General features: G+C 42.7%; 2 protein-coding genes across 3 annotated transcripts in view; one reads left to right on the top strand and one right to left on the bottom strand.

Moving 5' to 3' along the window:
* The window catches only part of LOC124116142 (C-1-tetrahydrofolate synthase, cytoplasmic-like), a 48,387-nt gene extending 35,528 nt beyond the window's left edge, over positions 1–12,859 (top strand). Inside the window, exons 17-24 of the mRNA XM_048403086.1 lie at positions 1,320–1,388; positions 1,805–1,916; positions 2,581–2,762; positions 3,762–3,862; positions 5,732–5,909; positions 6,439–6,546; positions 8,920–9,072; positions 10,274–12,859. Of these exons, the coding sequence (XP_048259043.1) occupies positions 1,320–1,388; positions 1,805–1,916; positions 2,581–2,762; positions 3,762–3,862; positions 5,732–5,909; positions 6,439–6,546; positions 8,920–9,072; positions 10,274–10,363 (993 nt within the window). The 3' untranslated portion in view covers positions 10,364–12,859. The remainder of the gene's footprint in view (positions 1–1,319; positions 1,389–1,804; positions 1,917–2,580; positions 2,763–3,761; positions 3,863–5,731; positions 5,910–6,438; positions 6,547–8,919; positions 9,073–10,273) is intronic.
* A 2,364-nt stretch (positions 12,860–15,223) lies between these two features.
* On the bottom strand, positions 15,224–24,051 carry LOC124116164. 2 transcript variants are annotated; one of them, XM_046477401.2, is made up of 5 exons: positions 23,888–24,051; positions 22,636–22,925; positions 20,515–20,746; positions 18,250–18,397; positions 15,224–15,980 (listed from the first exon to the last, which is right to left on the bottom strand). In XM_046477401.2, the coding sequence occupies exons 2-5, from the start codon at positions 22,912–22,914 to the stop codon at positions 15,812–15,814; spliced, it is 828 nt and encodes a 275-aa protein (XP_046333357.2). In that variant the 5' UTR covers positions 22,915–22,925; positions 23,888–24,051; the 3' UTR covers positions 15,224–15,811. The 2 variants fall into 2 exon arrangements, with proteins under 2 accessions (XP_046333357.2, XP_046333356.2); XM_046477400.2 differs by having other exon boundaries at positions 15,226–15,980; positions 23,801–24,049.
* Positions 24,052–26,431: the final 2,380 nt, after the last annotated feature.

The raw sequence follows: 26,431 nt of genomic DNA, 5'->3' as shown, positions 1-26,431 counted from the left end.
AGCATGTGTTGCATCACTCCTAAACACTGATTGATACGAAAATTTGTTGTGCGATAATTGGTTTATTTATTTCTTTGATACGATATATGATCTGTCATTTTATTTATAGTTTGCTGGGGCACAGGTTGTCAAGCATTCTGGCCAAATTGCTTTGTAGAGTTATCTCCCTTAGTGATCAGGATCCACTGATTATGGGGTTGAATCCCAAGTTCACCCTGATTATGATCCATGGATTGTCAGCACCCTACCTTGCTCGTGTGTTTCACCAGTGTGTAAACAACGAAGACCTGCACATTAACTTGATCCATCGCTAAGTTGATATGACTGAAACAATATTCCAAGTGGTGTCAAAATCCTCATTCACAGTTTGTAACAAGGATACATGGAAATTCTTTGTTAGAATAGGTCCCCAGCAACATATGCTTGTTGTGACTACTGTATTGCCTGTATTAGAAGACTCTCAATACATGCCATGTCATATACTCTGTCCGAAAAATAAAAGCCAGGTTATTAATATTGACCATTTCCTGTAAAGATACCCTTTGTATGACTGTATATTTCGGGATCAGTAAGGTAGTGAGTTGCCACTGTGCCAGCATTAGACAGAATAGGTGCCATGTCTCTAATGGATGCAGACTGCTAGGTCCACCCATGTGTGAAATTTATTGATGGCCAGTATTTAATAGGGGAATTATGGTATGATGGTCAGACTTGGTGATTTGGTTGATTATTTGTCATCATACCCAAAAGACATGGAATATAGGTCTTCCAATCAGTCACTGGTTTGCCTGGTCTAGACTATATTTTTATCAGGCCATTACAAACAGCAAACAGCTAACAAAACAAAAATATCTTTCCTAAATTTGTGTGTCTTGATCTGGCTCTACTTAAGTTTGATAGTACCTTATTAAAACTGAAATGGTTTGGAAATAATGGCAATGCTGAGTAATAGGTGGCCTGTTTGATATGTAGGTGACCGCCTCCGTGGTCTAGTGGTAGAGCGTCCGCCCGGAGAACTGAAGGTCCGGGTGTCGATCCCCAGCCATGTCATATCAAAAGACATTAAAAGATGGTATTTGTTGTTACCCTGTCTGGCTCTTGGCAATAAGGGGCTAAAACAAGGACTGGTCGGCTCGGAGTCAGTATACTGTGTCTGAGTGGGGTATGCATGTTACACTGCGGTATGGTATCTCAGTGGGCTAGCACTATAAATCAGCATACACACGTGCATGACTTGACTATATAAGTGCAATAATCTCAACCCCATTTCACCCCAGCTGATATGAAGGTATTGTCAGTATCTGTGTTGATGCTTGCAGGGAGTGAGTGGGGCCCTGGCTGTATTGATGAAGGATGCCATTAGACCCAACCTCATGCAGACACTGGAGGTAAGATGATGTTGAGGCTCTGAATGGCTTTACCATGTTTTCCTCCAGTTATGAAAAAACGTTATCTGTTTATTTATCGTCATATTTTTTTTATTTCTTGGTTTATTGATTTTCTAACCCAAAATTTTGTGGAAACAAATTATCAATATTGTAAGAACAGGATCTTTTTGTCTCCTTTAATCATAAGAAGCTTCTAACTATCCAAGCTCTTATGAGACCCCTTCAAGATACATATATATTTTAATATTTCGCCTAATGACCTAATTGTTTGAAAAAATACTGTCAAACGATTAATTTAATCCATATTTGTAAAAACAAGAAATTACAATAAAATGTTTAGACTTATGCTGATGATTGTTTGTCAGTAATAGCATTTCAAATGACAAAATATGATAATGCAATCCTCCTGCTTGTAGGGCACCCCTGTGTTCGTACACGCTGGCCCATTTGCTAACATCGCCCATGGCAATTCCTCCATCCTGGCCGACAAGATCGCACTGAAACTGGTTGGGGAAGATGGCTTTGTAGGTACGTGGTGCAAACCTTTCCATTCTGATTCCTGTAGCAGAACAGCCGAGTTGGGATTGTAGTTCCGATCTGTTACCCGTTGACATGATTCTGTCATGCTGGGATATGTATCCCATACTTACTGCTCATCATAATGGCAACTTTGTGACAACTGTTATTTCAGAACAAGGGGGCACAGGTGGCCCAGTCGTCTAAGGTGGTGTGATTCGCTGTGCAGAGTTAAGTCTCTTGGGCACGCCAGAAACCTCTTATTGTGGGTTCGAATCCCGGTTCGCCCCGATTATGTTTCTAGGTTTGTCAGCACCATACCCGTGCTCGTGGGTTTCACCGAAGTGGTAAACGTCTGAGACCTGTATTACTTTGGGCTTTCCTCCCACATTAAGCTGACACGCCGTGATATAATTGGAATAATGTTAAAAGCGGCATTCAACCCAACTCACTCACTCACTATTTCAGAACAAGCTGAATGGCACTATGGTGAAACACCAAATCTGTCACTTGGGAATTTGTTTGTGTATACGATGCAGAATCAGCTGTCATGTGAGCTTGATTATTAGGTTTCCTGAAACAACAAGGATTGTGCTGTCAACCACATATTTGTCTGGTCCAAGAACTCTCACTGCATTGTTATTGCTGTGTCAACATTCTAGTATTGCGGTTGCAGTGACTGAGGCCGGGTTCGGCGCCGACATCGGTATGGAGAAGTTCTTCAACATCAAGTGCCGCTACTCTAGACTTGTCCCCAACGCTGTGGTCCTCGTGGCCACAATCCGGGCTCTGAAGATGCATGGCGGCGGGCCCACGGTGACCGCTGGCGTTACTCTGCCTAAAGCCTACATTGAGGAGGTGAGACTACACTAGACAGAAAAAGAGAGCGAAAGAATGCTCATGTTTTTCAAAATAGAAAGCACATTGAAATTTCTTTTTTGCCGTAGTTTTTTTTTGTTTCAGCATGGTATGAGTCTTGCAAATGGTATCGATGAAATGTCCTATATTAGGAGAAGAAATTGTATTTTATGAGCTCAGTGAGTGAGTGAGTGAGTTGGGTTTAACACCGCTTTTAACAGTATTCCAGTTACATCGTCAGCATGTGGGAGGAAAGCCCGAAGTGATGCAGGTCTCACACGCTTACCACTTAATTGAAACCCACAACACGGGTATGGTGCTGACAAACCTAGAAACATAATCGGGGCGAACTGGGATTCAAACCCACAATCATAAGTTTCTGGCGTGCCCAAGGGACGCAACTCTGCACAGCGAATTTGCGGCGCCTTAGACGCCCCCTTCTGTGAGCTCAAGGTGCCACTGATGTTATTTAGCGGTTGCATTTTGAAGTTTTATAACAATCAGACCATGGATAGTTTTGAGCAATCGTTTCATCCCTGAGCATTAATTCTTACCCTTGTCATACCTTGGCAGAGTAGGCCGTCAGTACTTCATAGTTTGTGCAGTGGTTCATCCTGCAGATGACATTCTTACCATGTCAGCTTGCTGACAGTCTTATTTGGTCATGTGGTGAAGGTGTCCATCCTCAGATGAGAAGGTCCATGGTTCGAATCTCATCAGCCGATACACTTACAAACGTTTTTGTTAGACTCTACAAAGATGAGAATGTGATGGATCACGATGTGTGGGCTGGGGTTCATTCCACGAAGCGATCACAGAGCTATGACGGACGTAAGTCAGTGTTAAAGTATTGGAGCTACGATCACCATAGTGCTACGATCGCTTTGTGGAACAGAACCTAGGCTGATTGTCTACATGTTGTCTGCAGGTCACTGCAGTACTGCCTTTGTTTCTTTTGTCCATGGCAATGTATGTATCATACAATGTACTTGTTTTCAGAACTTGGAGTTGCTGGAGAAAGGCTGCAGCAACTTGAAGAAGCAGATAGAAAATGCCAACAAGTTTGGCGTCCCTGTGGTTGTTGCCGTCAACGCCATGACGTAAGTTGTCCGGCAGTACCAAGATGACCTGTGTCAATCCAGAAGGATTGCTGGTTTAATGCACAATATCTTAACACTGGGAGGGGTTGTGATTGTTGATTTGTTTCCCTGTATAATACTGAGTTTATTTATATTTAATCTTGAAATCTGATGTATACTAGCAGAAAAAAGTAACTACTTCATATAAAGCTGTGTAAATATTTTGTTACTAACATAATTTTGGTCATTCATCTGAGTAATGTTTAATCACAACAATTTTCTTGACAAAACCCATACCTGGTAACAGGAGACCGAGCAACACACCCTAAAAGAGGGACGGTGTGGCAACTCAATTAACAATGTCAGTATCAGATGTGACCACCATTTTCATTGATACGAGTAGAGCAGTGGTGGTACATTGAAGACACCAGATGATTGAAAACAGCCTGTGGGATGTTGTTCCAAATTTCAGCCAAAGTTTGGCTCAACTAAACTAGCATTACCGGCTGGTTCTGATCCTGTTGTTTGTGTCGTTCCATCTCATCCCAGACATGTTCTATCGGACTGTACAGCAATAGTATGCTACCCACTTGCAACACTTGAAACACGTGGGTGGGAATTATTCTGCTGCATTGTGATGTTACATCCCTACATTTGCTCAAAGGGTAGAACATGGTCTGGAACAATGACCATTTGGTAGAATACGTCATTCAAATTGACATTAACAACGATTTGTTGTGTTCTGCCATGAGTTTGGATGCCACCCTATACCATTACACTTCAAACCCAGACTGATGACATTGAGTCACACAAGCGTCGCTAAAATGTTCTCCTGGATGCCTGTAGACCCTTGCGCGACCATCAGAGCTGTCCAGGTGAAACCTGGAGTCTTCTATCAACAGTATACAGTCCCAGTAGTGTCTTCTGAATCTTAGATGCTGTGTACACCAAGCTAGGCATGCCTGAAGGTGACGTTTAGGTAACATTGGGCATATCACTTGACATTGGGGCCAGATGTTGTGATCCCTCTACCGGTTGCATACGGTTCCGCCACCAACTGGTATTAACCCAGGAATTGTCCAAACTGTTAATGTGGCAGTTTTGAATCGATTCCACAGATGCACCAACGGAATGTGATTGTCTTGTTGAAGTGACGTGACATGCAGACAACAGCCGTGGCAAGTCATGAGTGTTGCCCTGCTGTAGATAATGTCTCCAAAGAGATATTTTTGTGTTTAGATGAAAATTATAATGTCTAGCATCTTCATTTTGCACCATCCCCATTTGCAGCATACCCATGGCACGTAGAAGTTAAATATTTCTTACAAAACTTTGCATGTCTACCAGGTACATACTGAACTGGTGCCTTTTGATATTTAGCACTTTTAGAAATTTCTATTTTTTACGTTTCCATGGCAACAAGTTGGACTTAGAAAAGGGTAGGGTTCGATTCCGGTTGGACTTAGAAAAGGGTAGGGTTTGATTCCGGATGAAATTTTCCACATCTATCAGACACATGCTGAATTGTTGCCTTTTGCTTTTTATGAATTTTATAAATTTGTATTACTGGGCACTATTTCCAGAAATATTTCCTTGCCAAACATTGCATGTCTATATATAAAGCAGATACTGAACAGAACTGGTGCCATTTGATATTAAGGAGTTTTAGAGATGTTTATTTTAGAATTTCCATTGCAGCTATTTTGACATGGGCTAAGAGAAATGTTGGGTCAGTTACCTCGTTTGGGACCATAACGTGTTAAAATGGGCGGGGGATATAGATGACTTCGTCCACTATAAGCTTGTTCTGATTTCTCTGATTTCTTTGATAACTCAACAGTATGTGAAAATATGTAAACAGAATATATTACTGTCACTTCTGACATACAGGACTGACACTCCAGCTGAGCTTGACCTGGTCAAGAGGAAGTCAGTGGAAGATGGAGCCTTCGATGCCGTCATCTGTCAACACTGGGCCAAGGGAGGACTCGGAGCTGCTGACCTTGCCGCCGCAGTGGATCGAGCCACACTGCAGCCGAGCCAGTTCAAGTTCCTCTACGATGTCACGGTAGGTCCCACCCTGATCTAGTTTCTCTGTGATGTCATGGTGACCCGTGAAGATCCGGGGTAGAACAGGTCTTCAGCAACCCATGCTTGCTGTAACAGGCGACTATGCTTGTCGTAAGAGGCGACTAACGGGATCAGGTGGTCAGGCTTGCTTGGTTGATGCATGTCATCGTATCCCAATTGCATGGATTGAAGCTCATGATGTCAATCACTGGATTGTCTGGTCCAGACTTGATTATTTACAGACCGCCCTCATATAGCTGGAATATTGCTGAATGCGGCGTTCAACAACAAACAAACTAATGTCATGGTAGATACCACCTTGTTCAAGGATCACAAATTGATACCAGCAGATGCTCTTAAAGCAACAAAATCGACCTTGATACTTCACGCAGGAATTTTTTTTTTGTGTTACAAGGAAAATGAACTCCAGTGATCTTCAAGGAACAAAAGGAATTTCATGTGAACAACTTCAGTTAACATCCCTTATTTTTGCCAAATTTTATGAAAACTTCTGTCTTATTTTGTAGCTGCCAATTGAGGAAAAGATCGAAACCATCGCCCGCGAGATCTACGGAGCAGACGGTATTGAGATTCTGCCTGAAGCCAAGACACAGATTGAGAGATACAAGAAACAGGTATAGTGGAGTACCTGGCACTGAACAGTTATCAGTTACACGTGCTGTTCTAGAAAACACTTCGCACACAAAAAAAATCTTGAAATAAGCCATTGTTAGACAAATAAATAAACATCAGGTCAACATGGCTGCATTATAAACGAAATCTGTGTCAATCAAGCAAGAGGGGCGGTCGGGTAGCCTAGTGGTTGAAGCATTTGCTTGTCATGCCCACATCTGTGTCAGTCAAGCAAGAGGGGCGGTCGGGTAGCCTAGTGGTTGAAGCGTTTGCTCGTCATACGCACATGCGTGTTAATCAAGCAAGAGGGGCTGTCGGGTAGCCTAGTGGTTGAAGCACTTGCTCGTCATACCCACATCCTTGTCAATCAAGCAAGAGGGGCTGTTGGGTAGCCTAGTGGTTGAAGCATTTGCTCGTCATGCCCACATCTGTGTCAGTCAAGCAAGAGGGGCTGTCGGGTAGCCTAGTGGTTGAAGCATTTGCTCGTCATGCCTACATCTGTGTCAATCAAGCAAGAGGGGCGGTCGGGTAGCCTAGTGGTTGAAGCAATTGCTCGTCATGCCCACATCTGTGTCAGTCAAGCAAGAGGGGCGGTCAGGTAGCCTAGTGGTTGAAGCAATTGCTCGTCATTCCCACATCCCTGTCAATCAAGCAAGAGGGGCTGTCGGGTAGCCTAGTGGTTGAAGCACTTGCTCGTCATTCCCACATCCCTGTCAATCAAGCAAGAGGGGCGGTCGGGTAGCCTAGTGGTTGAAGCAATTGCTCATCATGCCCACATCCGTGTCAATCAAGCAAGAGGGGCGGATGGGTAGCCTAGTGGTTGAAGCATTTGCTCGTCATACCCACATCTGTGTCAGTCAAGCAAGAGGGGCGGTCGGGTAGCCTAGTGGTTGAAGCATTTGCTCGTCATACCCACATCTGTGTCAGTCAAGCAAGAGGGGCTGTCGGGTAGCCTAGTGGTTGAAGCATTTGCTCGTCATACCCACATCCGTGTCAATCAAGCAAGAGGGGCTGTCGGGTAGCCTAGTGGTTGAAGCAATTGCTCGTCATGACCACATCCGTGTCAATCAAGCAAGAGGGGCTGTCGGGTAGCCTAGTGGTTGAAGCATTTGCTAGTCATACCCACATCCGTGTCAATCAAGCAAGAGGGGCTGTCGGGTAGCCTAGTGGTTGAAGCAATTGCTCGTCATACCCACATCTGTGTCAGTCAAGCAAGAGGGGTGGTCGGGTAGCCTAGTGGTTGAAGCACTTGCTCGTCACACCCACATCCTTGTCAATCAAGCAAGAGGGGCTGTCGGGTAGCCTAGTGGTTGAAGCACTTGCTTGTCATACCCACATCTGTGTCAGTCAAGCAAGAGGGGCTGTCGGGTAGCCTAGTGGTTGAAGCAGTTGCTCGTCATGCCCACATCTGTGTCAGTCAAGCAAGAGGGGCTGTCGGGTAGCCTAGTGGTTGAAGCAGTTGCTCGTCATGCCCACATCTGTGTCAGTCAAGCAAGAGGGGCTGTCGGGTAGCCTAGTGGTTGAAGCAATTGCTCGTCATGCCCACATTCGTGTCAATCAAGCAAGAGGGGCTGTCGGGTAGCCTAGTGGTTGAAGCATTTGCTCGTCATGCCCACATCCGTGTCAATCAAGCAAGAGGGGCTGTCGGGTAGCCTAGTGGTTGAAGCAATTGCTCGTCATACCCACATCTGTGTCAATCAAGCAAGACATAGTCCTCTACTGAAGATGTTTTATGTCTGTATGCTTCTAATAATATTACATTACATTTCTGGAGATATTGATGTTTTCCATACAATAATTGACCATGTTGATTGTATTTCACCCATCATTGTGTTTAGCAGTGGTTATAGATCAATTTACAAATATAATCAGTTAATTTTAATTGTATGTTTTCAATTTTCTAATTGCTCAAAGCTTCTCACTCTACATGTTATGGATAATTGCACTGTACCAAAAAGATATTTTTACAAACAAAATATTTTCCTGTGTGGTTTGAAGTTGTCTGACAAAATGGTGGATTTCGCATTGATTTGAACGTTTCGTTATGCTGTTTGAAAGACTGGTTGTGATAGGTTATTTGACAAGTGTTTTGTAAAAATAAAAATGTTATCACCTAATATTTGTTCCCAGTAACTCGGTGATGGGAATATTTATGGAGTCAAGAATGAGACCAAGACTTGATGCACCATAATTGTATGTCATAGAGTTACTTCCCTTCCTATGTGGATCAATTTTTGGTGATAATTGTTTACAGTCAGGAAGCAATAGAGTTTTCTTAATAGGCATCATTCTTTGATGGCATCACATCACAAGATGTTATTATGTCTAAGAATCTGTTGCTGAGACCGTCCAATACAACAGGCATTTCCTTCCAGGGGTTCAACGACCTTCCCATCTGTATGGCCAAGACCCACCTGTCCCTCTCCCACAATGCCGAGCTGAAGGGAGCCCCGACCGGGTTCACACTTCCCATCCGAGAGGCAAGAGCCAGCATAGGAGCTGGGTTCATCTACCCACTTGTGGGGACTGTAAGTGTTGTCATGACAACGAATAGTAAAATTGTAGTTTTCAAATTTAGAAGATAAGACATGAATATCAATTTGATCCAAGATGCCCGAATTGGTATGCAAAGTTGCGTCCCTTGATCGTGACAGGATCTGCTAATCGTTTAGGATTCACTGCAGTGGTAAGTGTCTACAACATTGGTCAGTTTAGGCTTTGCTCCTACATTAAGCTGACATGGCTGTGCTGTGATGTAACGGTGATGCTCTTGAAGATGGCCATTTCATGAACCATAGGACATTACAAAGTTGACTCTGTTGATTGTGTTTTGCATTATATAATGATGTTTTATCTTGAATGCAGCGTTAAATCCCATTTCACCCCACCTAATCATGTTCTACTGCTGATGTGTGCATGACCGTTATACCATTGTTATGTATTAGGTAATGTGTTACTGTAGGTCTTCCAGCCTTGAAGCATGATTTGATGACTACCTTTAAATACACCATTAATCCACACACAAACCCTTGCTGTCTCTTTGTTTGATAAATGATTGTAAATCTTTTCAGGTATTTCACATGATTGTTTTTTCCACAAATTATCTGTCCTTGACCCCGGGTTTTCACTGGGATGAAGGTCAAATACAAGATCACATCAAGGGAATCTAGTACTGTGTATTTGCCGAACAGAAATCTAAGGGCTGCAGAAGAATGAACATTTATTTATGTAACCTTTGACATTATTTGCCTACTACGGGGGCGGTCGGGTAGCCTAGTGGTTAAAGCGTTAGCTCGTCACACCGAAGACCCGGGTTCGATTCCCGACATGAGTACAATGTATGAAGCCCCATTCTGGTGTCCTCCGCAGTGATATTGCTGGAATATTGCTAAAAGCGGCATAAAACCAAACTCACTCACTCACTCACTTACTTGCCTACTCATATTAAGTCCAAAGAGAATGCTAACTGTTTGCCGTGTGGGGATTCATGGCAGAGTAAGTCCCTGGTTCTCGATTGCTTGTTGAACCAGCTGGTTACAAGGTGTAACCTGACTGATTGGGTGTTGTGTGCTCGAGCTATCACTCACTGGTCTACCTTGCTCATACTTGATTATTTACACGCTGCTGGGATATTGCTGCTCAATTCATGAAACATTTACTTATCACTTGGTCTATGAAAACATAGGGGGAAATTGTTTTCTTGACTAAAAAATTGTTCTATTTTTTCAGATGAGCACAATGCCGGGGCTGCCAACCAGACCATGTTTCTTCGACATTGACATCGACCCCGAAACTGAGGAGATCGTAGGACTCTCCTAACGGTTCAGACAACCTGTGTACATAGTCATTGGTTGTAACAATTTTAGAAGTATTATAGGAGGTTGAAATGACATGAATGGAATTGCTAGATGTCTGTGAAAGTTTTATCTATGCCAGTGCCTGTCAGTTAAACAGACTTTATAATTAGTATAAATGGTCGATTAATAAGAGCTTGATTAAGCAACCCAGATTTACGCCCCTTAACGCCATTTCAGTAATGTCAGTGTCTCAACTTTATGTGGGAGGAAAGCCCAAAGAGATGCATGTCTTAGATGTTTACCGGGGCGGTCGGGTGGGAGTGGTTAAAGCGTTCGCTCGTCACGCCGAAGACTCGGGTTCGATTCCCGACATGGGTACAATGTGTGAAGCCCATTTCTGGTGTTCCCCCGCTGTGATAGTGCTGAAATATTGATAAAAGCGGCGTAAAAACCATACTCACTCACTCACTTAGAGGTTTTCCACTTTGTTGGAATCCACAAGCATGGGTATGGTGCTCAAACACTCAACACTCATGAAATTAATGGACCCAATGCCCCTGTGAAGATCTTCAGCGACCCATGCTTGTCATAAGAGGCGACTAACAGGATCGGGTGGTCAGGCTCGCTGACTTGGTTGATGCATGTCATCATATCCCATTTGTGTAAATCGATGCTCATGATGTCAATCACTGGATTGTCTGGTCCAGACTCGTCTATTTTCAAATGCGTATAACTTCATTTATGGCCTAATGTAATCAAGGTACCTGCTTGAGAATTTTATAATTTGTATTATTGTAAATCATGCTTATTAGAGCCATAGTTATAGTTATACCTTTTTGTTGCATTTGTGTGTTCATGAACTAAAGACCAAAATGTCTTTCTCTTGTACAAAATATACAATTAATGACTGTCAGAAGATACGACGTTCCTGGCATGAAATGAGATTTGAGTTTGATGTTTTGACAGTTGTTTAGTGACATAGAAATAACCTTAAAATTTGTTTTCAAGTTAAAACTAATCAAAATGAGAATCTCTTGCATTAGATTTGAAAATATATAACTGTATATCCCGTGGAAGTCAGTATTTGATAATAAATGTTCACAAATGTAATGGAGTATGCTGCTCGAACCACTTTTAAATGCTGCTTGGTTCATGTTATGATGTCATTAAAGTCAGATCTTACCGCGAGTGTCATAGGGTGTCTGTTCCTGGAGAGAAATTGTTCCTTTTTGCTATATTTCTCCAGGGGAATTAATCCCCATGGAACAGATTTTACAATAAAAATGTTTCCACAATACAATTACGCTGGTAATATTTGTTCAGATGGGGATTCCACGTAAGACTGATCATCCTTGACTCTAGATACTGCTACACAAGATGTTTAATGGTAGCAAGCACTAAGATCTGATTTTATTGGATTGGTGCTGTTGGTGCTCAATGAATACTGCTTTTATATTTGATCATATCTTTCGTGTGTTGAAGATTTTTTAACTGCTGTTTCCCAGGAGCGCTCCAAAGCTCATGGTGACGAGCTCTCACGCTTCATGGATAGCTAGTTGTGTTGGAGTCAGGGTTGAATACATTGCTAAAAGTGATGTAAATCAATCGCTGATTCATGCATGGATGTTGGAGTTGGATTGTTATGAATTGTACGAATATTGTTTGAGATTCAAATTGATTTGTTATATGTTGTTGTTTTCTATTCAGATGTTATCTGTACATTTGATGACACTGTTTAAGAGAATTTAATGTTTGAAATCATTGACTTCCCAAATCATTGTTTTCCATGTGTTGTGCTACTGGTGACATTCATATTCGGACATGATCGTAATGTTAATCCTGGTATAAGAGGTTCGAAAATGCAAGATTCACTACAGTTAATGAATCTTATCAGTCATCCACTTGTGTGATGTGCAAGATGGGAACGTGAAGATTTAACACAACAAACCACTGTTTTAGAAAGTATATTTTCAGAAAACACTCTATATACCCTGGGAAATGTTCATGAATAATAATAATATTTCCGTGTAACAGCATGATTTCATTGATCTCTAACACATGACATGTACATATATAGAGGCGGATCCAGAGACAATTCCCCCCCCCCCCTAACCCAGAGGATCTTGGATAATTAGGACCCCTCCCTCTTAAACATGCTGGATCCGCCCCTGCACATACCACTGGAAGGTGATAAATCATTCCAAGAAATGTATAGTGGCAACTCCATATTTGGTGTTGCTCTAGGTGTATGGGACAAGGTTTTGTGTCATTAAGCTTTTATTGTGTGGAAGATTTGGTGCAATCTCCTGTTGAGTTGAGTCACAATCAAAACCTTACCAAGCTGTGTACAACATGTGCTTCAACTTACCAAGCATTTTATCAACATCATTGTTCAGTTGTGGAAACAGGTTCAGAGATGGGTCTGGAACAGAATGGTGTTAAGGATTTGATTATGTTTATGTTCAGTGCCTGTACTCAAGAATGATTGAGGTTTTCGTAATAAATGAAGAATATTCCATTGTATGTGTTTGTTTTCTATAGTATGCCATACTTGTAGATTGGAAGGATTGTGGGCACGTGGCTATTAACCTTGATGACCCAATCTCAGTGTCACTGTGGGGATGTCACTTTGTCTGTTTCCCCAGCCACATGGCATCGTCCTCGGATCACATTGCTGAACACACTCTGATCTTGATTGAATCTCTGTTTGGAGGACGTCCTCAATTAAATGATGGAACCTCAATATAGAGAACATCCACAATAATTGACTGAACCTCAGTATGGAGGGCATCCACAATAATTGACTGAACCTCAGTATAGAGGACATCCACAATAATTGACAGAACCTCAGTATAGAGGACATCCACAATGAACTGACAGAACCTCAGTATAGAAGACATCCACAATGACTGACAGAACCTCAGTATAGAGGACATCCACAATGAACTGACAGAACCTCAATATAGAGGACATCCACAATGAACCGACAGAACCTCAATATAGAGGACATCCACAATGAAGTGACAGAACCTCAATATAGAGGACATCCACAATGAACCGACAGAACCTCAATATAGAGGACATCCACAATGAACTGACAGAACCTCAGTATAGAGGACATCCACAATGACTGACAGAACCTCAGTATATAGGGCATCCACAATAATTGACTGAACCTCAGTATAGAGGACATCCACAATAATTGACAGAACCTCAGTATAGAGGACATCCACAATGAACTGACAGAACCTCAATATAGAGGACTTCCACAATGAACCGACAGAACCTCAATATAGAGGACATCCACAATAAAGTGACAGAACCTCAATATAGAGGACATCCACAATGAACCGATGGAACCTCAGTACAGAGGACATCCACAATGAACTGAAGGAACCTCAATATAGAGGACATCCACAATGAACTGACAGAACCTCAGTATAGAGGACATCCACAATGAACTGACTGAACCTCAATATAGAGGACATCCACAATGAACTGACAGAACCTCAGTATAGAGGACATCCACAATGAACTGACAGAACCTCAGTATAGAGGACATCCACAATGAACTGACAGAACCTCAGTATATAGAACATCCACAATGAACTAACGGAACTTCAATATAGAGAACATCCACAATGATTGACAGAACCTCAGTATAGAGGACATCCACAATAATTGACAGAACCTCAATATAGAGGACATCCACAATAATTGACAGAACCTCAATATAGAGGACATCCACAATAATTGACAGAACCTCAATATAGAGGACATCCACAATGAACTAATGGAACCTCAGTAAACAGGACATTAACAATGAACTGATTAAACCTCAGAATAGAGGGATTTAACAATAATGTGCCACCCTCAAAAAAAGGACTGCCAAACACTCTCCTCACTGCAAATCACTCTCCTCACTGCCAAACACTCTCCTCACTACCAAACATTCTCCTCAGCCAAACATTCTCCTCACAGCCAAACATTCTCCTCACTGCCAAACACTCTCCTCACTACCAAACCCTCTCCTCACTACCAAACATTCTCCAGTCAAACATTCTCCTCACAGCCAAACATTCTCCTCACTGCCAAACCCTCTCCTCACTACCAAACATTCTCCACAGTCAAACATTCTCCTCACAGCCAAACACTCTCCTCACAGCCAAACATTCTCCTCACTACCAAACATTCTCCACAGTCAAACATTCTCCTCACTACCAAACATTCTCCACAGTCAAACATTCTCCTCACAGCCAAACACTCTCCTCACAGCCAAACATTCTCCTCACTACCAAACATTCTCCACAGTCAAACATTCTCCTCACAGCCAAACACTCTCCTCACAGCCAAACATTCTCCTCACTACCAAACATTCTCCACAGTCAAACATTCTCCTCACTACCAAACATTCTCCACAGTCAAACATTCTCCTCACAGCCAAACACTCTCCTCACAGCCAAACATTCTCCTCACTACCAAACATTCTCCACAGTCAAACATTCTCCTCACTACCAAACATTCTCCACAGTCAAACACTCTCCTCACAGCCAAACACTCTCCTCACAGCCAAACATTCTCCTCACTACCAAACATTCTCCACAGTCAAACATTCTCCTCACTGCCATACACTCTGGACTCCCATATTTATTGTCTCAAAGTACCCCCTGACAAGACCCGTGAAGATCCGGGGTAGAATACATATAGGTTTTCAGTAACCCATGCTTGCCGTAAAAGGCGACTATGCTTGTTGTAAAAGGCTACTAACGGGGTCGGGTGGTCAGGCTTGCTGATTGCATGGATCGATGCTCATCGATGTCAGTCACTGGATTGTCTGCTCCCGACACGATTATTTACAGACCGCCTTCATATAGCTGGTATATTGCTGAGTGCGGCGTTAAACAACAAAAACAAAAACAACAACAACCTACAGACCAAGAAAATAGCTTTGTGTCTTTCCTTGACGAAGTTATTGACACTTGGGGCATGATAACAGGCAGCAGGAGGCTGCAACAATGTTGTGAATGGTTAACTGACTTTTGTGCACATGTCAATGTTGGGAATATACAAAAAGTGTCTCCCGCCTCATTTGTTAAGAAAAGTTGAATGAACATGTCAAAAGTAACTTATAGTGGCCTGATATTGCTGCTTCCTTGCTTCTACAGTATTATATCACCATTATTTGGTTTTAGCCTAATTTACATTACATGATGCTAAAAATACCCAACCAATCAATTACACTCATGAACAAGAGAAATTCTGTCCTAAGTTGGTGATAAGAGATTCAGATGGTTTACATCACATCCGAAACAAACTACGGCGGCAAATTGGTCCAGAGAATTTTTCACAATAGAATGAGGATAAAATACACTGGAAAATCAAGGATGACACCGTAGCAGATGAGGTGAAGTTCCTGAGAGTACAAGAAACATGGAGGAATTGCGGTTCACGAGCAGATCCAGACTCCAAGTCATGCATGTTTGAGAGCTTCTTTCTTGCTCAAGGGAGACAACTTGTCCTTGTTTGACTTGACGAAAGTCTTGACAGCAGTAGCGTTTGTCCTGAAGTAGTTACGGAGAGACCAGCCTACTGCCTTCCTGATGAAAAAGTCCTCTTCATCCGCACACATCAGACAGTATCTGTGAAAGGGGAACAATGATGACAGGGTAACAATAATCAACATCTTTTGTTGACATAATCGGGGATTGAACCACTGACATTCTCTCTGGGTAGACGCTCTTTCCACTACACTACGGAGGCAGTCTTGAACCACAGGTATTATTAGGGGTTATGATAATTGATATTTAATGTACAGCTACAAATTCCTGTACCTGAGTAGAAATTCCAATTGGTGACAGGATTACAGTGAGTGAGTGAGTGAGTTGGGTTTTACGCCGCTTTTAACAGTATTCCAGTTATATCGCGGCGTGTCAGCTTAATGTGGGAGGAAAGCCCGAAGTGATGCAGGTCTCAGACGTTTACCACTTCGGTGAAACCCACGAGCACGGGTATGGTGCTGACAAACCTAGAAACATAATCGGGGCGAACCGGGATTCGAACCCACAATCATAGGTTTCTGGCATGCCCAAGGGACGCAACTCTGCACAGCGAATCGCGGCGCCTTAGACGACTGGGCCACTCGTGCCCCCTTACAGGATTACAAATAGTTTGAGTACTTCGCATGCTGTAGAATGGATTAACGGCTTGTGGTCAGAAATGTTGAATATTGTTTCTGTCTGATGTTTGATGATAAATCCTGACTTTCTACAAGTCAGCTGATGAAAACAAAACACCATGTGGCACTATTGTCTACAAACCAAGAACCTTCAAATAGCACAGACATAATCTGAGTCCATCTTGTATTTGTTGGATCACATACCGTAATTTCTGAGTATAGTGCGCACCCATGTATAATGCGCACCCCCCTCTAGCGGGTTCAATATTTTGGAAAAAAAGAAATTTGGATATTATGCGCAGAAAAAAATTACACCGTACCCTTTCAGCGAAGTCCGGCAAACGAACGGGTGATGAGAAACTTTGTCAGTACAAATTAGAAATTTGAGATAAAAAATCACCAGACATGTTTATTTAACGTTTAAATAGTATTTATTGTTCTGCTAGGCATTGTTTTATATCCAGGGATTAAGATTACCTTGTGTATTTTCTCGTAAACTAAGCCGGAAACAGCAATCAGCTGTACACACGTTTTCTTGGAATCGACCGGTGATTCGGTCAAGACACACCCAATGATATAACTTTATAGGATTTTTAATGCAAGGATCGGCACCCCTATTTTCATCACATAATCCACGACGTAAAAGTTAAGGACAACCCATTTCTTTCATATTACTGCCATGTCATGACAGACTAGCTACAGTAATGTGAAAGAATCAGGTGAAGATTAACTGCTCTTTAGTAGGATGTGAAAAAAAATAAAACAAATACACATTTTTTTCTGAAAAAATGTCACCACCTGTCTCAAAACTAAAACAATAAACAAAACAAATATGACTTAATTTTTGTAGTTTGCTGTGATACAAAGTCATCATGAGTTCTGTCTTTACAGAAATGCGGACATTCAACACACATAGAGTGCTCAAATATCAAAGATACTTAAGTTGAGGTAATTTCATGTTCTTTCCTTCTTCTGACTTCCATCTTGGGCAGAAACACTACAGGCCTAAGGAACTGAAGTAAGCCTTGTTTCTCAGACTCCACTGACTTCTGCCATCATAATGCTCACCGGCGTTCTGGAACATCTTGGGTGTGTCGGACCTATGATAGTGGTTCCAATCCAAGATTGGCCCTGATAATGTTTCTGGTTTGTTTAGCACCTTTCTCATACTTGTCGGTTTCATCAAAATGGAGGGGGCACGGGTGACCCAGTCGTCTAAGGCAACGCGATTCGCTATGCAGAGTTGCGTCCCTTGGGCACGCCAGAAACCTATGATTATGGGTTCGAATCCTGGTTTGCCCCGATTATGTTTCTAGGTTTGTCAGCACCATACCCGTGGTCGTGGGTTTCACTGAAGTGGTTAACGTCTGAGACCTGCATCACTTCGGGCTTTCCTCCCACCTTAAGCTGACATGCCGTGATATAACTGGAATACTGTTAAAAGAGGCATTAAACCCAACTCACTCACTCATCAAAATGGTAAACATCTAAGACCTGCATCACTTTGGGCTTTCCATACACATCAAGCAATGTGTGAAGCCAATTTTAGGTGTCCCCACCATCATATTGCTGGAATATTGCTAAAAGTTGTGTAAATGCATACTCACTCACCACGTTCACACTGTGATAACTGAATCCTGTTCAAAGCAGCGATAAACCTCACTCACTCACACAGCTCTTGCTTGTTTGTCTCAGAATGAAATCGTTAAAATGGAGAATTGTGAAATATTTACTTGAAGAGGAGTTGCTGGTTTGTTTTCTGCTTGTAGTTGAGCTGATGAAGAATGGCAGTCCGTCTCAGCCACAGGTGCTCGTCCTGGATCCACTCGTCCATGATCAGGGTGAAGGCCGTCCGGTGAGCTGCCACCAGGTCACCAACCACTTCAGTAACAAGAGGCATCACATCAAATACACTCAAGCACAAAACTACATGGGATCATGTCCTTATGGGACATATTGTAGATGTTTGGAAGCTCAGAACTCCTCGCTGATGTTTACCTGGGATGAAGATGGACCCAAGAGACTTTCTAAAAATTGAAAAAAATAATTAAAATGAAATTTCTCAATATTTTAATTTTTTTCAATAAAATTAATACAAAAGTAAAAATTTAAAATTTGCATTTTTGTGTTCTTTACTCAAATTATTGTGCTTTTTTATTAGTATTTTCAGTCTCGATTACAGATGTATGCAGTTTGAAAGGGAATAAACTCTGAGGTGGGATTTTCTCTTTGACCCGAATACGTATTAATCAGTTCCGAGCCGCCTTGATCTGATTTTGACCAGTGATTGTTGTGTATACAGTTTAATGACTGATCGATCTGTTAAAGCCATATTTTCCACATCATCATGATTGTTATTATTTTTCAGTAGCTTGTAAATTCATAAATCACTGTTACTTTGTGTTGAGTATATAAACCTTCTTATGGCTGTACATGTACTGTACCATTAAAGAATCATTAGAAAGCCATAGGCAAAAACATCTAGGCCATCTCAACTTATTTGGTATTTACAGTGACCTTGCTGATTATGTGCCCTCACTGTGATGATATAGTAATTTGATCACCACATAACAGGCTACTGTAGCTATTGCTGCATATCCTCGACCATCTAAGGAGGCACAGGGGGCCAGTCGTCACAATTCGCATTTCGCTTTTCGCTCTACAGAGTTGCATCCCTTGGACATGCCAAAAACCTATGATTGTGGGTTCGAATCCCAGTTCACCCTAACTATGTTTCTGAGATTCACTGTGCAGAGTTGCGTCCCTTGGGCACACCAGAAACCTATGATTGTGGGTTCGAATCCCGGTTTGCCCCAGTTATGTTTCTAGGTTTGTCAGCACCATACCCGTGCTCGTGGGTTTCACCGAAATGGTAAACGTCTGAGACCTGCATCACTATGGGCTTTCCTCCCACATTAAGCTGACACGCCACGATATAACTGGAATACTGTTCAAAAACAGTGTCAAACCCAACTCACTCACTCACTTGACCACCTAAATACCTGATCCCGCTGCATGATTCCAGAGGAGAGTAGGTACCCATTACCCCTTGCTTGTTGTAAGAGTAATGAGTGAGTGAGTGAGTTGGGTTTAACTCCGCTTTTAAACAATATTCCAATTATATCGAGGCATGTCAGCTTAATGTTGGAGGAAAGCCCGAAGTGATGCAGGTCTCAGACGTTTACCACTTCCATGAAACCCATGAGCACGGGTATGGTGCTGACAAACCTAGAAACATAATTGAGGCGAACCGGGATTCGAACCCACAATCATAGGTTTCTGGCGTGCCCAAGGGACGCAACTCTGCACAGCGAATTGTGGCACCTTTGATGACTGGACCATCTGTGCCCCCTGTAAGAGTAATGAGGATTGGATGGCTAAAGTATGTGGATTGTGTGGCCTTGATATGCTGACTGGTGCCCAACATTGACTCATATAGGAGACACCGATACTGTTTTTTAAATGTAGAACACGGTCACCTGTAGATTTCACAGCATTCAACTGAATTTGGAACCAAATGTGCTACATGAGATGCGATGACTGAGAAAGTATTTTTCTGTGAATACTGTAAACTTATGGAGCCGTCAGGAAACAGCAGTGGAGTTTACTTTTATTCAGGTATTGATCGACATGAATTCAGCTACTGTCAGCCATGTCTCTCCAGGAGAGGACTCACGAGCACTGCCGGTGTAACAAAGAATAGGTCCCAATGGAATAGTTTTACTGGTCAGTCTGTTCACAAATACTAGCTTCTGCTTTGATGCCAATGTCAAATCAGCAGTTTCTATCAGAGGTGATTATAGTGATTTGAAACCTCTGACAGACAAATCAGTATTTTCCAAATTCATGGTAGAATATACAAAATTCACCATTTCAGGTAATTATAACACATACAAATTTAAGATGAGTGCCTATATACAAAAATGGTGTTCCACTGACGATTGTGAAAGGAGTCAAGATTGCTGAGCAAATGAATGTATGTATTAATCTGACACTACCTTTAGAGGCCAGCATGTCAACTGTGTCCCACCAGCTCTTGGTAGTGATAAGTTCCTTGACCACCATGAGGGACTCAAGGCTGTCCTTCTCGCTGTGCCCACTCAGCACTTTCCTGTACTTGTACATACAGTCCAGGGCAAACAGCTGGTACTCCCGCTCGGGTTCCTCCCACAGGAGCCTCAGGAGTTGGTGGAGCTGGACCTGGTTGAACTCGGAGCAGGAAGACAAGGCCTGGAGACAGAGGGACAGAGTGCTGTAATCAGGAGGGTCAACACTACAGAGCCTGGTGACAGAGGGACAGAGTGCTGTAGTCAGGAGAGTCAACACTACAGGGCCTGGTGACAGAGGGACAGAGTGCTGTAGTCAGGAGAGTCAACACTACAGAGCCTGGTGACAGAGGGACAGAGTGCTGTAGAAAGGAGAGTCAACACTACAGAGCCTGGTGACAGAGGGACAGAGTGCTGTAGTCAGGAGAGTCAACACTACAGAGCCTGGTGACAGAGGGACAGAGTGCTGTAGTCAGGAGAGTCAACACTACAGAGCCTGGTGACAGAGGGACAGAGTGCTGTAGTCAGGAGAGTCAACACTACAGAGCCTGGTTACAGAGTGCTGTAGTCAGGAGAGTCAACACTACAGAGCCTGGTGACAGAGGGACAGAGTGCTGTAGTCAGGAGAGTCAACACTACAGGGCCTGGTGACAGAGGGACAGAGTGCTGTAGTCAGGAGAGTCAACACTACAGAGCCTGGTGACAGAGGGACAGAGTGCTGTAGTCAGGAGAGTTAACACTACAGGGCCTGGAGGCAGAGGAGTCAGGAGTGGCCACACTACAGGGCCTGGAGACAGAGGGACAGAGTGTTGTAGTCAGGAGTGTCAACACTACAGAGCCTGGTGACAGAGGGACAGAGTGCTGTAGTCAGGAGAGTTAACACTACAGGGCCTGGAGGCAGAGGAGTCAGGAGCGGCCACACTACTGGGCCTGGAGACAGAGGGACAGAGTGCTGTAGTCAGGAGAGTCAACACTACAGAGCCTGGAGATGAAGGGACAGAGTGCTGTAGTCAGAAGAGTCAAGACTACAGGGCCTGGAGACAGAGAGACAGAGTGCTGTAGTCAGGAGAGTCAACACTACAGGGCCTGGAGACAGAGGAACAGAGTGCTGTAGTCAGGAGTGTCAACACTACAGGGCCTGGAGACAGAGGGACATAGTGCTGTAGTCAGGAGAGTCAACACTACAGGGCCTGGAGGCAGAGGGACAGAGTGCTGTAGTCAGGAGAGTCAACACTACAGGGCCTGGAGACAGAGGGACAGACTGCTGTAGTCAGGAGAGTCAACACTACAGGGCCTGGAGACGGAGGGACAGAGTGCTGTAGTCAGGAGTGTCAACACTACAGGGCCTGGAGGCAGAGGGACAGAGTGCTGTAGTCAGGAGAGTCAACACTACAGGGCCTGGAGACAGAGGGACAGAGATCTGTAGTCAGGAGAGTCAACACTACAGGGCCTGGAGACAGAGGGACAGAGATCTGTAGTCAGGAGTGTCAACACTACAGGGCCTGGAGACAGAGGGACAGAGTGCTGTAGTCAGGAGAGTCAACACTACAGGGCCTGGAGACAGAGGGACAGAGTGCTGCAGTCAGGAGAGTCAGGCCTGGTGGCAGAGTGTTGAACACTTCGGGGCAACCCATTAGCCAGTAGCCATCACTGAACACTTCGGGGCAACCCACTAGCCAGCAGTGACAACATCAAGCAACACATAAATATCTTCCTAATTGTGAAACCCTCAAACTAACATTTACCTTACCTTACACCAAGTCTGTGGCACCATGCCGACTATGGGGATCATCCTCAGCCTGTTTGTCTGTTATTCAGGCTCAGTGATGTAGTCATCGTACACAGAGAGGGAAGTTACTGATATTATCTCGCACTGGCGTGTCTGTCCCAGACACTGTTATTCATAGATCGCTACAATATATCTGGAATATTGCTGACATCTACTCACTCATTCACAGTGCCACTATGTATCTCTAAGGCCTACTCTACTCTTGAATTGAAGTTATAAGTAATACAAGTCTTGCCCCCTGATGGTAGAAAATCTGCATTTTGTTTGTCTAAAGTTAAACATACCTCTGAGCTGAGCTCCTTTCTCTGTGGAGTCCACAGACCTATATAGGCAAACTGATCTCTCATGTATTTTTTCATTCTTTTTGCTTCAATTTCATTCTTCTGTGTATTGAATTTTCCCCTGAGTTCGACAATAATCATTTGTGGTGTGAGAGGAGAAAGCACTGCCTGTGTGCTTTCCTGGAATGTCTTCTTTCCTCCATTCTCCCTGGCAGGCCGAGCTTTGAGGGACTTGACCACATCAGCTGTCTTCTTTAGGGCAGATCTGGATACTTTCGGCATGTTTGGATATTCTGAAGAAAACAACCTTTTTTGAAATTTTTTTTTTTAGAAAATTTGTGTGAAATTTTTTTAGAATGTTTGTGAAAAAAAAAAATATTATCGAGCAAAATGATTATATACATAGACAAAATGTTCTTTGGTGCTCATAACAAATTACATTTGAAATTAAGAGTGATCTCACCAATTCAAATTATTTGCTTTTTTATGTATTGTTATAAGAATAACAATTAAGCAAGTAACAAGTGTTGAACTATGTCTCACTGTATATTTTTTTTCAAGAAGGCTTCTCATCATAAATTTGATAAGAAGGGAATACAGAATTCCCAATCTCATTAAAATCAGACCTATGTCCTCACTACAGCTAAACGTAGCAAGAACTTAGATCTGATTTTATGAGATTGACAGAATTCCTTAATAAAATGAATTATTTTAATTCATCCAAATTTTTTCCCCATATGTTTTCTATGCCATGTCTATAGTTAAAAAACACAAAATGATTAAATGTTGAAAAACAACTGTTCTTCATCACGAGACTTCATGTCGTGAGGCTCGAACCGTCCACCTCCAAATACATATTTTGAACGTTAAGAGTCATGATTGGGTTACCTCCCTTACAATGACTGATCTTTAACTAGTCATTGTCTTGGCGCCCTCTCTCCACAATATAAATATACTGTGATGACTGACGAATGCTTCATGTGTCAGCGTTAAAGTATGTACTAACTTCTCACTAGGTGTCACTTCAGTACAAGGGTACACCCAGTCCTAAACCTATTGGGTCACTGAGATGTATTAAACTAGAACAACAGCATCAAAACATTAGCTTTAGAATGGCACTATCCATATAGGTTAAACATGATAGGTCCATAGTCAGACTTGAACTTACTCCGAACAAGATGGGTATATTTCGCGCCTGTGTTGACCCCGAAGATGTCGCTAAATGAGACCGCTTGACCGGCCTTGTCCTACTTACCCGGCTGGGGGGAAGTAAGCCGGGGAACGCTCGGCGCTCCACAACCACGAGCTTTATTCCACTTCCCCGGGTCATCCAGACAGCTACACAGTATTTTGAGTCCTGAAATCAGAGAAAACCCCCGATCTTATCAACTCTTGGGGACACACGTTGAAGCTACAATTAGATGTATCCACCACATACTAGCTTACTAGCTGGGAGTGAGTGAGTGAATATGGTTTTACGCCGCTTTTAGCAATATTCCAGCAATATCACGGCGGGGGACACCAGAAATTGGCTTCACACATTGTACCCATGCCGGGAATCGAACCCGGGTCTTCGGCGTAACGAGCGAACACTTTAACCACTAGGCTACCCGATCGCCCCTACTAGCTAGGAAATAAAACTAACAACATCCAATGTCAACTTTGCTATACTACTCAAAAGAAGATAAAGCATGCACCCGATGTATATGTTTTTGTGTGTTTGTTGTTTAACGCCTCACTCAGCAATGTTCCAGCTCTATAACGGCGGTCTGAAAATCTGGACCAGACAATCCAGTGACTGACAATATGAGCATCGATCTACTTTACTGAGATACGATGACACGCATCCACCAAGTCAGCGAGCCTGACCACGTTAGTCGCCTCTTACGACAAGCATTTGTTGCTTAAGACCAAAAACATCATATAACACGTTCTTGGATATGCATAAGTTCTTGGCATCCTTGATAGTCTTAGCCAATATTTTATAACTTTTACTTGTGCAAATATATTTCATGGATACCTACTGCATTTACAATATACAACTGCATTTGACGTATTTTTCTTAACACCCAACTATATTTTCCATGTCTATGAATCTATTCTATCGATGTAAACTCCTTACCTCATTCCCATTAAAGAATTGGAATCATTTTTGTGTTAAAGATTTTTAAGGACACCTTGAAGTTTACGCTGTTCATAAATTGTTTTGGCTGTGCGATAATGAAAGTATTAAATAGCTTCCCTCGTTTTATTTGTGTACAGATTGTTCAAACAAATATGGTTGAATGAGTGAGTGAGTTGTTCTTTACTCTTTGAACAGTGTTTCAGTAATACAACGGCGTGTCAGCTTCATGCTGGAGGAAAGCCCGAAGGGTCATGCAGGTCCTAGACGTTGACCACTTCGGTGAAACCCAAGGTCACGGGTATAATGTAGACTAACATCTAGTCTCTGAAATGAACATATCGTAAAGAAAAAAAACAGTTGTTCAGTTATCTTAATAAAAATGTAATAAAAGGGAGCCCAGTGACTCTTCATTTTCAGATACTGCATTAATCTAGACTTGCCAAACATTATAGACTTGCATGGGCTGTATTTGATATATGCTGGTATTTGTTTCAGGTTCTGTAAGACAGACTAGGGTATAATGCTGACAAACCTAGAATAATAATCAGAATTTAGCATTCGGACCATAGGATTCAAACACGCCTAAGGGAGGCAACTCTGCACAGAGAATTGGGGCGCCTTTTAAGACGAATGGGCCACACTTGCTCCCAACTTTATATTTCTTCAATAGAAAGCGATAAGTTAGCAAAATGTCTGCTAAGAAATGCCTTCAACATTATTGCCAAATGGGTTTAAGGATTGATGTCTAGATACCCACAACAGAAAATATTGCTACGTTTGTGCAGGAATATTTCCGTAGGTAGTGACAGCAAGATTAGGGTGGTAGGTATTGTTTCCATTGAGGAGTCAGTTCAGACCTACCGCATGGGGCATGGCGGCGGGACGCGTTCACTTCTTAAAAACACAGACCAGTGATTGCGTGTGTGTCTGTGTGTACTAGTTCCATTTTTTAACGTCTTTTAGTGAGTGATTTGGTTTTAACGCCGCTTTTAACAGTATTCCAGTCATATCGCGGCGTGTCAGCTTAATGTGGGAGGATAGGTTTCTGGCATGCCCAAGGGACGCAACTCTGCACAGCGAATCGCGGCGCCTTAGACGACTGGGCCACCCGTGCCCCCTTAACGTCTTTTAGGTATGACGCAGCCGGGGACAGAACCACCGAACCTCTCCGAACGGACGCTCTTTCCACTAGACCCCAGTCTTATTATTTTACCATACATATTAAGTCGAACCTCGTTGTGTCGAACTTGGATGTGTCGAATTCCCAGGTATCCAAATTGAGCCTAAACTTCCCCTGATATCTCAAATCCCAGACAACTTGAACTTTCCCCAGGTCCCCCAGAGTTCGACACAAGATGGTTGGACTTACCATGAAATACTGAAATCTTAAATTAGACATGTCTATATTCGACAATTTATCCTGATTCTGTTGGCTTTGCGAGGCAATGTTATGTCCCCTCTGTCCATGACCCGGCGTAGCCTTGCTCCGGGGTATAACTGAAAGAAAAATCCATGGATGTGTAGTAATTCTATCCTCCTAATAGGCAAGTCTAGATATGTGGACAGAAGAGTCTCTTATAGAGACAATTTGTTCTAATTATTTACAAAATCTATAACTAATGATTTAAATTAATAATTATTGCCTTAGAGACGTGTGCAAGTCTAGTGCCGGCG

Source organism: Haliotis rufescens, unplaced genomic scaffold (assembly GCF_023055435.1).
Source record: "Haliotis rufescens isolate VD_foot unplaced genomic scaffold, xgHalRufe1.0.p SCAF_3, whole genome shotgun sequence".
Classification (NCBI taxonomy): Eukaryota; Metazoa; Mollusca; class Gastropoda; order Lepetellida; family Haliotidae; genus Haliotis; species Haliotis rufescens.
The sequence above is the reverse complement of the archived record's forward strand: the minus strand, read 5'-3'. Positions and strand labels throughout refer to the sequence as shown.